Genomic DNA, 14963 nt, shown 5'->3' with positions numbered 1-14963 from the left:
ATATCTTAGAATTGATCCCTAGTGTCTAGTGTCGAGGTGTTAGGGATCCTTTAAGTTATTTGAACTTAGCTACTAATGGTTGCTTTAAGTTGTGCTTTAAAATACAAGACTAAATTCAAAAGCATGGAGAAGATGTGAAGCATTGACCTACAATGAAAGTTTTTTAGACATACATCCTGCATAATAAAAAGTAGAACCACTAGAAAGAAAACTATTCAAAAATTGGGAAGACAATCATGTTTTTTATTCAAAGTACAAATATAAGCAATTATGTATGATTATAAGCATGATTTTAGGGGTAGCTTTAGTCAAGGGGTAGATATTAGAAGCTACACACAACTAATTAGGAATCATCAGAAGATGCACTCTAGAATAATTAAGTGAAGACAAATGTGTCTATGTTATTCAAAAGGACACACCACATCCTACAAGTCAAAAGGCATATACTAGTGTATTGAAACATTGATTTTGAAGCTAGAAGTTCTCTAGAAGACTTGAAGAAATTCAAAAGAAGGGATCTTACAGAAGACAACAAGTCCAAGCCAAAAACAAGCAACTAGAAGACTAAAGATTGAAGCACAATGCATTACAATAATCAAAGCATCTCCAGAGGACGTACTGCAGATCAATCTTTAGAAGAGTTCACATGCTGCAAAAGATAGAAAGCACACAATGGATACATTTCAAATTTGAAATGTGCAAGCTATCAATAACGACAAAGAAAAGTAAAACGACTCTAGAAGAGTTTGAAGTTGCAAAAGACTTGGAGGAGAAGATCAGAGTTGAACCACTAGTTGCATGAACTTGGACAACTCGTACAATATTTTGAATTTTCAAATTCTACCTCTAACAACCGTAAACAAATAACTCCAAGGTCAATATAAGCATTCAAATTTGAAGGAACAAATTGCAAGGAAGGAGCTCCAAATAGAGAGGGTAAGGTCGAAAAGGAGTCAATCTAGAATATCCCTATAAAAAGAATCCTTTCTAGCAAAAACACTTTATGCTAGAGCCAAATCCAAAAGAGTGTTTGTAAGCAATTTCATCATATAGGCCTCAGTAAAAGGTACCCCAAAAGATATAGTGTTCATCATCTTAGGATACATAAAGAGATTATTACTTTTGAAGTTGTGTACATACAAAGTAAGGGTTGTGTGAATCCAATAACAGTTGCTATTGAGGGTGTGAAGCTTGGAGAGGGTTTTTTGAAAAAATATTTGGGTAGATTTTGAAAAGGCTTAGAAAATACTTAAGGTTTTTCCTACAAAGGCAAGTAAAGAATATTGAGTGGAACTTGCAAATGATTAAAAAATTGGGTTATGGGTTTGCCTACAAAGGCAAGTAAAGAATACTAAGTGAAACCTATAAAAGTTTAGAATACTAGGTGTAAGAGCCCGCATGTGGAGGCTTTAGAAGAAAGAATACTACAATTGTGTGTTTGAGCTTAGTGGATAAAGCCTACAGATGTTAGTACTAGACATAGCCCAGATTGGGATAAATCAATATAATTAATTAGTATGTTGTATCCTTCTTTATTGTTTCTCTTTTACATAAACTTGTTGCATATCTCTTTTAGGTTTAGGAAAACCTTGTTTTAGAAAATTATAACTTTAATATTCCATTCAAAGGTTTTTCTAAATCAATTTCAACATTCAGAAGAAACAAGAAACATCTACTCCGCATCAAAAAGATAAAACCAAAACCTATGAAAAAAAATTGAGATTTTTCAGAGTAGCTTTTGAAACAATATTTAATGTTTTAATTTGGAGATGTTTTACTAGATCATTATTTTATCGAAGTTCATTAGAAGGATATAAATTGCTTCTAGCAACACTTCTCATTTCCTTATATATTGACATGTTGATGTGTCAAATCAAGACTAGAGTTAAAAAAATAATTTTTAATTAGACACCTATTAAAGAGTGTCACTATTAGAAAATATGCTTTCTACATCGGTTATTTATGACTTTCAACATCGGTTTTTAAACCGATGTTGAAAGTACCGACGTTGATAGTATTATCGTTAACATCGGTTTTTGAAAAACCGATGTTAACGTAAAATTACCAACATCGGTTATATAAATAATCGATGTTGCTAATATGAATTACACCCAGAAAATGTATATTAATGTTGAAAGTTAACATCGGTTTTTACAAAAAACCGATGTTAACGAATGTGTTACTGTTGACAGTTAACATCGGTTTTTACAGAAAAACCGATGTTAACCCACGTTAACATCGGTTCTTATAAAAAACCGATGTTAACGAATGTGTTATTATTGACAGTTAACATCGGTTTTTTCAAAAAACCGATGTTAACGGATGTGTTACTATTGACAGTTAACATCGGTTTTTTCAAAAAACCGATGTTAACGGATGTGTTATTATTGACAGTTAACATCGGTTTTTATAAAAAACCGATGTTAACGAATGTGTTACCATTGACAGTTAACATCGGTTGTTATAAAAAACCGATGTTAACCAAGTTAACATCGGGTTTTGCAAAAAACCGATGTTAACGGATGTGTTGCTATTGACAGTTAACATCGGTTATTTTTATAAAAAAAAAACCGATGTTAACCCACGTTAACATCGGTTTTTTATAAAAACCGATGTTGTTTTCAGGAATTTTTTTTAAATAATGTCTCTGTTTTTACAAAAAGAAACCAAAATTTAACCTGTAAATTTAAAATCAGACCACACAGCACACAACATATATCATTTGCATTCAGTTTTCAAATATATTTTAGCAAAAAACTAGCTATCAACAAAGGTTGTTCAATGTTAAGATGAAACTACAATTGTAAAAAATGTAATGTAAAGTACGTAAACTAATTAATTAAGCTAAAGTTACATAGTTGCCTAACATCCTATGTTTGATTTCTAACTTTTAGATAATACTGTGCCCACTGTATGCGAAGTGCCTTGAATCTCTCTGCTTCCAATGGTCTAACTTCATTAAAATACTGCATGATCAAATAAAAAAATAAATTAATGATGTAATAACAATTATAAAAAAACCAAATTTGTTTGTAATAAACAATTACCGTCTCCCAATTATTCCTGAAAGATCCTAAGATTATCGTGGACATCCAGTGCATCACGTAGTAGCCACATTCAGTGATTCCTTTTTGTCTATTACACTAAATACATAATGAAATTTGGATATTAATTAAACGTTAACTACAATTAGTGTACACACACATAAAATATATATAAGTAGAACTTTTATTTAAATCACGTACCTTAACAACAATCCACCTAGCAGCAGCCTTGGATTTCGGTTGTGGAGTATCATCAAGTCCTTTCAAAGCACTAGTGTTGAATATGAGGAACATTAAAATATTAATGTTGTTGAGTTATGCCAATGAAAATGTATTGAAAACAATACTGACCTGTTAATTATTCCCTTAAGGTAGTTGTCTGGCCTGTTATGTAAAAAACAAAACCAGACAACTAGGTTTTCCTTAGGCAGAATGATGACCATTTGCCAGTGTCCGCTGCAGTAGAGACGAATATGGGTTATTGTAGTAGTATAGATTATTTAAATTCAATTATTGTGTTTAACTTACCCATTCAAATAGGCTCCAAGGTAAACATCTCGTTTTGAACTCTGTATCCAACTCTTGATGTAACTTTCAGATTCAAATTGTGATTGCCCAGATCTCTGAATGGACTGTGGCTCGAGGAATCCATACACATCAGAATTCCCCGCTCGCACACTTGTCTCGGTCAGATGGCTGTGTTGTTAAGTCAAAGTTAATTATGTATGAATTTAAAACAATTACTTTGGTAATTAATAGTAATCTAAAATGACTTACAGAATCCACAACTGTATAACAGATATGCTGAGACATTGACCACCGTGTGCAATTTCAGGGAGATCTTCGTGCTTTATATACAACGGGAAGTTTTGATTAAACACCCCGAATATGGTAGCATCCCACATAACCTGGAGCGGCTTCAAAAACAGTTGTGGGATGGTCAATGTCATCAGGTACAGGGGATCGTCGACCTCTTCATCCGGGCTTTCTAGAGATTTTGCTGGAGACACAGCTGCCTGTTGATAAAACATAGTTAATTAGCAAGTTTTGATTATAGTGAACAAAATAATTGAAAAAAATAAACATATAATCAGAGTAAAATAATTGAAATAAATAAAATATTAAATAGAAAAAAAGATTTTCTTTCTAACCAATTAATATTTATTTTTTCACAAAGGTCAATTAATATTTAATTAATTCGACATTAACTTTTAGAAGGCGTTAGTATAAAAAAAAGCTTTTAAGAAACCGAAATTAAATGTGAATACATATGGAGAAACCGAAAAGATTTTCTCTCAATCTTTCTCTAATTTCCACCTACAACCCAACATCGGTATATGCTCATACTTTTCCTTTGCTAAATGAATAAAGTTAGTATTAAGGAATTAAAACAACAATGGCTTCATACCACATTCATCAGAAATGAGCATATAAATTCAACAATGTTTATTCGTCTTTGAAATCGTGAATAGAAGTCTCATTTTTCTAATTCCTCTTCTAGAACCATCTTTAAAATTTTGAGTATATTTTTTTTTACTAATCTCTTTTTAAATTAATCCTTGAAAATCTGAACATACTTCTCATTCTAATAGCTCTATCCCTAACACTCGCGTAAACTCCAACAACAACATCTTAACACACATTCCATGGAAGAGAATCAAAGTTTACAAGAAAACTAAAACATCCAAAAAAAGCCCTTTTACAATTTCGGATAATGTATGACTGATTTTGAAGTTGCTAAACTAAATCCTCACAAGTAGCTAGTGTGTTCAACAATTGAATAAGAGCAAAACAAGAAAAACAAAAACAAAGCCATTGCAATGCTTACCCGGTTGAAGACCATGAAACCAAGGTCAATATCAACCCCCTCGTCACTTTCTCCTGCTTATACATTTTATCATTCATAAACAGAAGAATAATAATACATAGTTTAATAGCAGCATAAAAACTGCCCAAAAAAACGGCATAAAAACTTTACGCAAAAAATAAAATCAAATGTAATCACATGAGATTACCTGGTTTGTGCTGAACGTGCAAGTGAAGGGTAACAAAGGAAGGTGAGTGAGTGAGTGAGAGTGGGGAAGGAAACAAAACAAAAGAGTGAGAGTCTTTGTCACTTCACGGAACTCAACTCCAGAGAAGAAAATCGGTTTCAACTATCACTTTGCGTCCGTATTATACCTCCACTTTTTTTTAAAAGAAAAGAAAACAATCTTATACCTCTCTTTATAAAGCGTTGCTTCCTTTCATTCTTTAAGCTGGGTTTGTTTTTAAGAAGAAAAAAAATAATACTACAGAGAAATTTTATATTTTTTATACTCTATTTGAATTTTAAAAAATTATTATATTTTTTATATTTCAGTAAATATAAAAAACTGGTAAAACAGTGAATTAGTAATTTCCTACTAGTATCATTCTTTAAGCTGGGTTTGTTTTTAAGAAGAAAAAAAATAATACTGCAGAGAAATTTTATATTTTTTATACTTTATTTGAATTTTAAAAAATTATTATATTTTTTATATTTCAGTAAATATAAAAAACTGGTAAAACAGTGATTAAAAAATCGGTTTCAGAATTTCCTACTAGTAGTTGGTTAAATTCTTGTAAAGTCATTAGTAAATTTTTTATCTGAAAAAATTACTTTATTCCAAGAGTCTATCTTTATTTATTTTTTAATGATAAATTAAAAATTCTAAGGGGAAGGAATGATATTTCTGTTTTCAAATTCTTTAATGAGCAATCACGTCATTCTGCTGTCTAGACCAAATTCTTTAATGAGCAATCACTTTATCCTTTTAAATTTTATAGTTTTTAATTTTTTATTACCATTTTTAGAAAAACTTATATAATTTTTTATTTGATATCAGTTTTGTAAAAAAAGTCACATACCTTAACTAAAAGATCCCACAAATCACTATTTTCTTTAAAGTAGAAAATCCTTTCTCAATTTACGTTTTAAGCTTCATTTTATGTTAGGCTGACATTGAATTGGTGCTCATAGAATATTAATTAAAAAATTTTAAAAAAATTATTATATAAATCACAAGAGATTATAAATACTTATCAGTATAATTTTTATTTAATTTTATTGAATACTACTACCAGTATAATTTTTATTTAATTTTATTATAAATACTTATCAATCAGTTGTTTTTAAGTGTATTTTCGGTTTAGCATCTCCTAATGTGAAATCCACGATTGCAGTGAAACTGTTAACTGATTTTATTTTTTTTTAATTTTTAACCAATTGACGTGGTATTTTATGTTCTTTAACATTTTTTTCTAAAAATATGTATCTTTTTAACGGCATGTATTTAATATTATGCAAGAATCATATCTTAAATTAATTTTTAGAATTTTTTTTATAAATAACAATGATTTTATATTTATTCTGAAATATGTCCATTGAAATAAATTATTTTATTGGTCAAAGAGATCTGACTAAACAATTATTTTTTTTTGTCTTTTCTTGGTTGAATAGTTATTATATATTTTTATGTTTAATTTTTACGAATAAAAAAAATTAATCAATCCGACCCTACACTTACTTGGATAGTAGTCATACACTACATTTGGACATTTGCAGTAGATCGATCTTTGACAAAGAAAAGTTACGCAAGATTTTGATTTCTATAAAGAAACCATATAATTTTTTTATATCATTCATTAGTTAAAATTTATTATTACTACAATTTTTAGGATAACTAACATGAAAAAAAAATTGTACATAATAATTTATTATTAAATATTAGTGTAAAAAATTAAATTATTAACATACACTATTTACTCTTTTTTTTAGTAGCATCCACTATTTACTCTTAACACAATGCATTTGGTAATAACCAAAATATTAAATTTCACCTCCATTTGTATGTTGGTCATTTAAGCAGTGAAGAAAAAACTTTGCTTAATCAAATGACAAAAAATATGGCGAAGTCTGATCAAATTTTGTTGATTAAATAATAATAAAATTAAATTTACGAAATTCATTTTAAAAATTTAGTTTAATTTTTAAATGTTTACCTTTTGAATTTATAATTGTTTCTTAATTATTATATTTTTTTAATTAAAATATAATTAATAACGCAATATATGATTTTTTAAAAATATATAAAAATTAAAAAAAAGTTTATATTAACATCGGTTTTTTGGAAAACCGATGTTAACATATCATACGTTAACATCGTTTTTTCAAAAACCGATGTTAACTAATGATGTTAACATCGGTTTTCCAAAAAACCGATGTTAACGTGTATGCATTAACATCGGTTTTTTGGAAAACCGATGTTAACATATTACACGTTAACATCAGTTTTTCAAAAACCGATGTTAACATCATTAGTTAACATCGATTTTTGAAAAACCGATGTTAACGTGTATGCATTAACATCGGTTTTTTGGAAAACCGATGTTAACATATTACACGTTAACATCGGTTTTTGAAAAACCGATGTTAACATGTATGCATTAACATCGGTTTTTTGGAAAACCGATGTTAACATATTATACGTTAACATCGGTTTTTTGGAAAACCGATGTTAAGAATGATACTTTATTTACAAATATGCCACCGCGTTTAACTTAACATCGGTTTTATACAAAATCGATGTTAATAAGCCGATGTTAAAACAACTTTTTGTAATAGTGTGTGTCACATGTGTCATACAAGTTTAATTCAATGTCATGAAATATATTTGAGACTTCAAGTAGTAAAATATTTGGACTTCATGTACATAATGTGAACTTTTGACACTTCAAAGTAATTATTGTCAAATCTTTTATAAGATACAATTTTGGGTTGATGAGAATCTTGAAAATCTTGCACTTTACTAATTTAATACAATAAGTTCCCTTAATTGTAGAAGACATTATTTCAACTTTTAATGGCAATATAGATTTATATTTTGTTAATAATAATAATAATAATAATAATAATAATAATAATAATAATAATGGGAAAAATAAATAAGAAAACAATAGGATTGTTATAGTAGTACAATATCCCAAGGGCGTGAAGCTTTAGAAGGATTACTATTTCTCCGTGAGAGTATATAAACAATGATTTGTGATTGAATGATAATGTAAAATTATATAATTATTTTACATTATTGGTGCATAACCATTTAACTCATAAAATAATTATATAATTATTCTAAACTTGTTTTAAGAAATAAAAGGTTGGTAAAATATGAGAAATCTACTATCTAAAGCAAATGTTGAAGAAAAATACTTACAGCTTCACCTCTAATGATATGGTTTGCAGCATTCAATATACAAAAATTGCTAGTGGCACGTGCTATAAAGATTGAATAATTAGGGCCCATCCACCCCTAAAGCTTTTATATGATAAATAAATAATTCGTTAGAAGCTATAGACAAATTAAAATTCAAGGCACCTATATAAATGTAATAATTTGGTCTGTATGTCTTGAAAAATCAAGTACTCCATCAGTTTTGGAGTTGAAAAGCCAAATGTTGAATGTCTACTAATGGGTGGTAATGACTATTAATGAGTGGTAATGCCAACTAATTGGTGGTAATGAGCTCACAACTTTCAATTTTCGTCTGATACACCATCTACAGAGAGAAAGTAAGAGCTTGGAAGAACCAAAACAAGACAGCTCTTTCATGGTAATGGCTAGAGGTATATTTTAATTTTTGTTTTTCCGCATTTATTAATGACCTGTGTTTCATTTTATAGTTTTTAACATCACATGTTAGAGATTTTAGTCTAACATGGTGTCAATAATATGTGCTAAATTTTATACACAAACCAGATCCACTGCGAGTATGGCCGAACTCATATTTGTTGTTGCAAGGGGTATAGTAAAAGGATTAATCCTCTTATATGAGACTCGAAAAGCATCATAAAATATATGTTCAACACAAATAAGATAGTAAGTATTTTGTAGAATATAGTGATAGCCTAACTATATTTGGATTGGTAGAAAGGGATATGATCAAATAAATTGAAATAAAATGGAACATAATAAAATAAAGGCTTAAATAATCTTTTGGTCACTATAAAAAAGAATTTTTATTTTATTTTAGTCCTTTAAAGATTATTTTTTTAGTCCTTATTGTTTATAAGCAACAAATGTTAGCTAATTACATTGACATTTCATTAACTTGTCACATTATCAAAGAGTCTAACTGAGTAGTCACATGTAATTTTTTTATATACTGCAGTTTTAACTTCCTCATCAATTAGTCTAATGTCATTAACTATTTTGAACAAGTAAAAATTTTGAAATGCAGCTCACAAAGTAAAAATTACATATAATGGTGTTGTTAGGTTTTTTGATGACGTGACAAGTCAGGAAGATATAAATATCATTGTTACTCTTCATTTAGCTTTGTTACTTGACAATAGTAACTAAAAGTCTAAAACCAATTTTTTTAAAAGGACTAAAATCAAAATAATTTTTTTTAGGACTAAAATTATAAAAAAAAAACTATTTTATAGGAATTATTTAAGTCTAAAATAAAACTTTTATTTCATTTACTTGGATGCTTTGCGATGTAATAAAACAAAATTTCAATTCATCTCATTTTTTCCAAATTGGGGAGAAAGATGAACGAAGGTAAATAATTGAATAAGACATAATAGGTGTCACATGCACATTTTCATTTCATTATTCTCATATTACCAATTCAAACAACAAAAACAAATTCCATTATATTTGTGTAAATGATTTACCTGTATGCCACCCAATTGAACCAATCAAAATCCCACATTTTTCTTTATTTAACTCATCCATTTTGTCATGAGTAATTCCACCATCCGCCAAGGCCTTTTTCCCTACTGTTAGCAAATACAACATATATTTATCCATCCTTTTTGAAAGTTTTCGTGCTACCCAACTATCAGTTGAAAAGGACTTGATCTCACCACCTATTCTCTGCAAACATAAATTATTGAGAACAAAAACTACACCACACAACAACGGAGAATGCGATTTGAAATAAAATATTATGTACCATTGAAAATTCTTCACAGTCAAAAGTATCAATCTTGATTATCCCACTAACACCCTCAAGTAAATTACTATAGAAGACATCTGGATCATGACCAAGTGATGTAACAACACTCATGCCTGTCATAACTACTTGCCTATGTTTTGCAAAGCTACAACCATCACTTTACCTTAAATTTTACAAATGCAAGGTACAATTCAATGATTATATGAATAATTGATCATGATTTAAACCATGGTCAAAGAATGGTTTTCATGCCAACACAATTGAGGAGTTTAAACTCCTACCATTTAAGAAATACTACTGGAAAAAACGTTTTCTATGTTGGTTAATTTACACATTCGACGTCGATTATTAACCGTTGTCATAAGCAACGTCATAGAAAGTCTCAACTTTTTACGACGGTTTCATAAAAAACCATCTTAGAAAAACATGTCCTTCTAAGATGATTATTAGCAAAAGAACCCTTTATAAGAACCGTTTTAGAATGATAGCATTCAAAGACGATTTTTAGCAAAGAACCACCTTAGAATGTTTTTTTAAAATATATATATATATATATATATATATATATATATATATATATATATATATATATATATATATTGACAATTCTAAGACGGTTTTTTAGATAACTGTCTTAGAATGTGTTTTTTTATAAAAAGAATTAAAAATTTAAGCAATTCTTTGAAATATTTTGCTTGACTAATAAAGAATCCATTTTTGGTTTGTTTTATTTGTAGTCCAAGTAAGAAATTCAACTCACCCATCATGGACATTTCAAATTCACTTTGCATATCATTAGAGAATTTTTTGCACAAGGAATCATTAGTAGCTCCAAAGATTATATCATCTATATATATTTGAACTAGGAGAATATCATGCATTTTTTTTTTTAAGGAAAAGTGTGGTATCAACCTTTTCTCTTGTAAAGCCCTTTTCTAAAAGAAATTTGCTCAATCGCTCATACCAAGCCTTAGGGGCTTGTTTTAAACCATATACAGCCTTCTTCAATTTAAAAACATGATTGAGCAAATCTGAATTTTCAAATCCATGAGGTTGATCAACATACACTTTTTCTTGAATAAATCCATTCAAAAATTCACTTTTAACGTCCATTTGATAAAGTTTGAAATCCAGTATTGATGCAAAGGCAAGTAACATTCTAATAGCTTCTAGTCTAGCTATAGGAGCATAAGTTTCTTCATAATCCATTCCTTCCTCTTGGTTATATCCTTTAGCCACTAATCTAGCCTTATTTCTAATGACTATTCCATGTTCATCCAATTTATTTCTAAATATCAATTTAGTTCCAATAATTGGATGTTCATTAGGTCTATCAACTAATTCACATACTTGATTTCTTTCAAATTGATTTAATTCTTCTTGCATAGTGTTAGTCGTCATTTACGACTAACTTTTGTATTGAAAATTTTTATAAAATTTATGGTTCTTTTTGTAGGTTTGTACATATTTTCATGACTAGTTTAATTTTTCCTCAGTAGATATTCCATATTTTGTGAATTAATGTGGTTCAACTTCAGTTTCAAGTAAAAAAAAGAATAAGAAAGTTAAAGCAGCTGGTGTCTCGCTAAGCAAGGCATATGTGCTTAACAAGTAACATCTACTAAGCGAGGCACTCAGCTCGCTTAGCGGGTTGAGAGAATCTGGAAGGAAATCTCAACTTTCAAGAGGATTCTAGGTTTAGGAGTGATTTTTAGGTTTCTAGAGGTGGAGGAGACATCCTCACCACAGTGTAATCTTAATTTTACTTCAAAAACCTCATCTTGTTGCCGAAAGGTGATAACTTGCAATGGAAGGCTAAGTCTCTTGTTGGGGATTTCTGCTGAGTTTTGATGTAAAACTTTTCACTATCTATTTTAAAGTTATTTTTATGTGTTCATTACTTCTATCTGCAATTAATTCTTGCATGTTTGTGGCTTAATCACCCATTTGTGTGTAAAGTTTGGATTTTTGGCATTGGAAAATGTTTTAAATCCTTAGAACTGGATAGAGCAGGCTAGAGAACTATATGTCTAGACATGGAGTGTAGGGATTTAGTTTTTAATATGCGGTAATCTTAATGCAATTCGTTTAGGCTAAGTTTGACGAGGAATCCTAGAACAAAGTTTAAATAGAATTAGTCCATTCACGCGAGGAATCAGTGTTTGGGGTATTTGCTCTCGGCATGAACACAAAAACAACCTTAAATAGAGAAAAACACATAATTACATCAAGTTGTTCAGCAGAAGGACCCAACGTTTTAATCATCTGTTTATCTCTCACGATTAGATAGCAAATTTTGTAGTTATTTTTAGAATTACATAAATTATCTTTTGTTATATTTTTTGGTTCCATACAAATGTCTGCTTATTGAACGAACTCTTTTCTGAATGAAACAAACTCCCTGTGATTCGATACTCGGTTCTTACCATTTTATATTACTTGCACGACTTAGTACACTTGCTGATTAATATCACAGTTGGGCGAGTCCAGCGAACACATAACAATAATCCAATGTTCTTCGATTATGGCTTCATTTATGTTTTTAGGTTCAATTAAAGAGACAAAATCCATGTTGTTGCATGCATCTTTAAGAGAACATCGAGTTGTTGCCCCTTTTGAGATGTCACCTATGATATTATCAAGAGGGTGATACCTTGAAGTTCTCCACTCCCTTGGAAGATCCACATTTATTTGATTTTCTTTGGATTGAGAATCTCTACTATTTCCATCTTCTTTATCTTTGTGGACTTCTTCATGAATATGCGTATCTTCTAATGTATCTGTAATATCATCAAGTATATCCTTTCTTGGCCTAATAGAATTAGTCTCATCAAAAGTGACATGAATTGATTCTTAAATAGTCATAGTTCTTTTATTATATATTCTAAAAGCTTTACTATTCAAAGAATAATCAAGAAATATACCTTCATCCGACTTTGCATCAAACTTGCCCAAGTTGTCTTTTCCATTATTTAACATAAAGCATTTACATCCAAAAATATGAAGATGGGAAATATTTGGTTTTCTCTCCTTATATAGTTCATATGGTGTTTTCTTTAAAATAGGTTTAATTAATGCTTTATTCATTTTATAACATGTAGTATTAACAGCCTCGACCCAAAAGTATTTAAGAAGATTTGTATCATTAAGCATGGTTCTTGCTAATTCTTCTAATGATCTATTTTTCCTTTCAACTACTCCATTTTGTTGAGGGGTTCTAGGTACAGAAAAATTAGTTCTATTCCATATTCATCACAAAATAATTCAAAGTCTTTATTCTCAAATTCCCCTCCATGATCACTTCTAATGGATGCAATGTTAAGATTTTTCTTATTTTGAATGATTTTGGCAAGTTTCTTAAAAGCATGAAATGCATCTCTTTTGTGAGCAAGAAATAGACTCCATGTAAATCTAGAATAATCATCTACTATGACAAGAGCATAATAATTTTCACCAAAGCTCATAGTTCTAGAAGGACCAAAGAGATCCATGTGCAAAAGGTGTAAGGGTCGAGTGGTTGAAACAACATTCTTTGATTTGAAAGAAACCCTTACTTGTTTTCCCTTTTGACATGCATCACACAATCTATCCTTTTCAAATTTGAGTTTTGGCAAGCCAATTACTAAATCTTTTGAAATTAATTTATTTAAGTGTTCCATATTTATATGAGCAATTCTCCTATGCCACAACCATGATTCATCCTCTTTACTTAGAAAGCATTGAGCATGATTTGGGATTTTATCTAGATTTATCATGTATACATTATTAGTCCTAGGTGCTACATATTTTATATTTTTTGTCATGTTTACTTTCAATAAAGCAGTAATGAGAATCAAATAACACACAAAAGCCTTTATCACATAGTTAACTAACACTTAATAAACTATGCCTACGACCATCAACAAGTAAAACATTTTCTATGGAGCTAGAGGGATTCGTACCTATTTTTCCAACTCTAAGAATTTTACCTTTGTTGTTGTCTCCATAGGTCACATGTCCACTATTTTTGGGAGAAATATGAGTAAACTTTGCTGCATCTCCCATCATGTTTTTGGAGCAACCACTATTAATGTACCAACTTTGCTTCAAGGAGTGCTTCAATCATATAACCATATTTTTTATTTAGGTACCCAAATTTTCTTGGGTCCTTGAATGTTAGTTTTGACTAATGATCCTTTTGGAATCCATACCATTTTTCCAATGTAATTATTATTCTTCCTAATATAACATGTTGAGGCACTATGACCTTTCTTACCACAGTAAAAGCATGTTAAGCAGGGAGAACTAGTCATTTGAGTAGAGGCAAATAAATTTTTGTACGCCTTTGTTGTTTTTCAGGATTATACCCTAAATCAGTCTTGTCAAAGACACATCTTTGTCTTCCTAATATAATATCTAAGTTATTTTTACCAAGAGTAAATTTTGCAAGAGCATTTTTTAAATCTACAATTTCTTCTTTAAATTTATTACAACATTTACATGAATAAGATGCTTCATTGTTTTCTAGTATTAAGCATTTTGTAGAAGGTTGGTTTTTATCTATTGATTTTAATGTTTTAACTTCAGATCTAAGATTTTCTAATTCTTTATTTAATTTCAAAATTTCCTTTTCTAAATTTTAGATGATTTTCTTAGAAAATGAAACTAATTTGGCAAGTTTAATAAATTCTTTATGCAAATCATTGAATGCATCTTGAAGATCATCAAAAGAAATAGATAAATCATAGTAAGAAGATGTTACCTCTTCTTCGCTTTCATAGTCTTTGGCCATGAAGCTTAGATTTACAATTTCATTTACTGAATCAGTTGATGAATCTTTGTCATTATCTTTCCAAGTGATATATTCTTTCTTTCCTTTCTTATCTTTGAAAGTTTTCTTGTCAGATTTTTCCATTTTTCTTCTAAAGATAGGACAATCAACTCTCAGGTGCCTAG

General features: G+C 29.5%; 1 protein-coding gene across 1 annotated transcript; it reads right to left on the bottom strand.

Annotated features, from left to right (window-relative positions):
- Nucleotides 1-8248: 8248 nt before the first annotated feature.
- LOC114368106 (3-oxoacyl-[acyl-carrier-protein] synthase II, chloroplastic-like) lies at nucleotides 8249-11237 on the bottom strand. The gene is made up of 5 exons (XM_028325466.1): nucleotides 10993-11237; nucleotides 10026-10173; nucleotides 9751-9946; nucleotides 8819-8922; nucleotides 8249-8374 (listed from the first exon to the last, which is right to left on the bottom strand). The coding sequence occupies exons 1-5, from the start codon at nucleotides 11235-11237 to the stop codon at nucleotides 8249-8251; spliced, it is 819 nt and encodes a 272-aa protein (XP_028181267.1).
- Between the last annotated feature and the right edge of the window lie 3726 nt (nucleotides 11238-14963).

The sequence above is a fragment of the Glycine soja genome, chromosome 9 (assembly GCF_004193775.1).
Source record: "Glycine soja cultivar W05 chromosome 9, ASM419377v2, whole genome shotgun sequence".
Lineage (NCBI taxonomy): Eukaryota > Viridiplantae > Streptophyta > Magnoliopsida > Fabales > Fabaceae > Glycine > Glycine soja.
The sequence above is the reverse complement of the archived record's forward strand: the minus strand, read 5'-3'. Positions and strand labels throughout refer to the sequence as shown.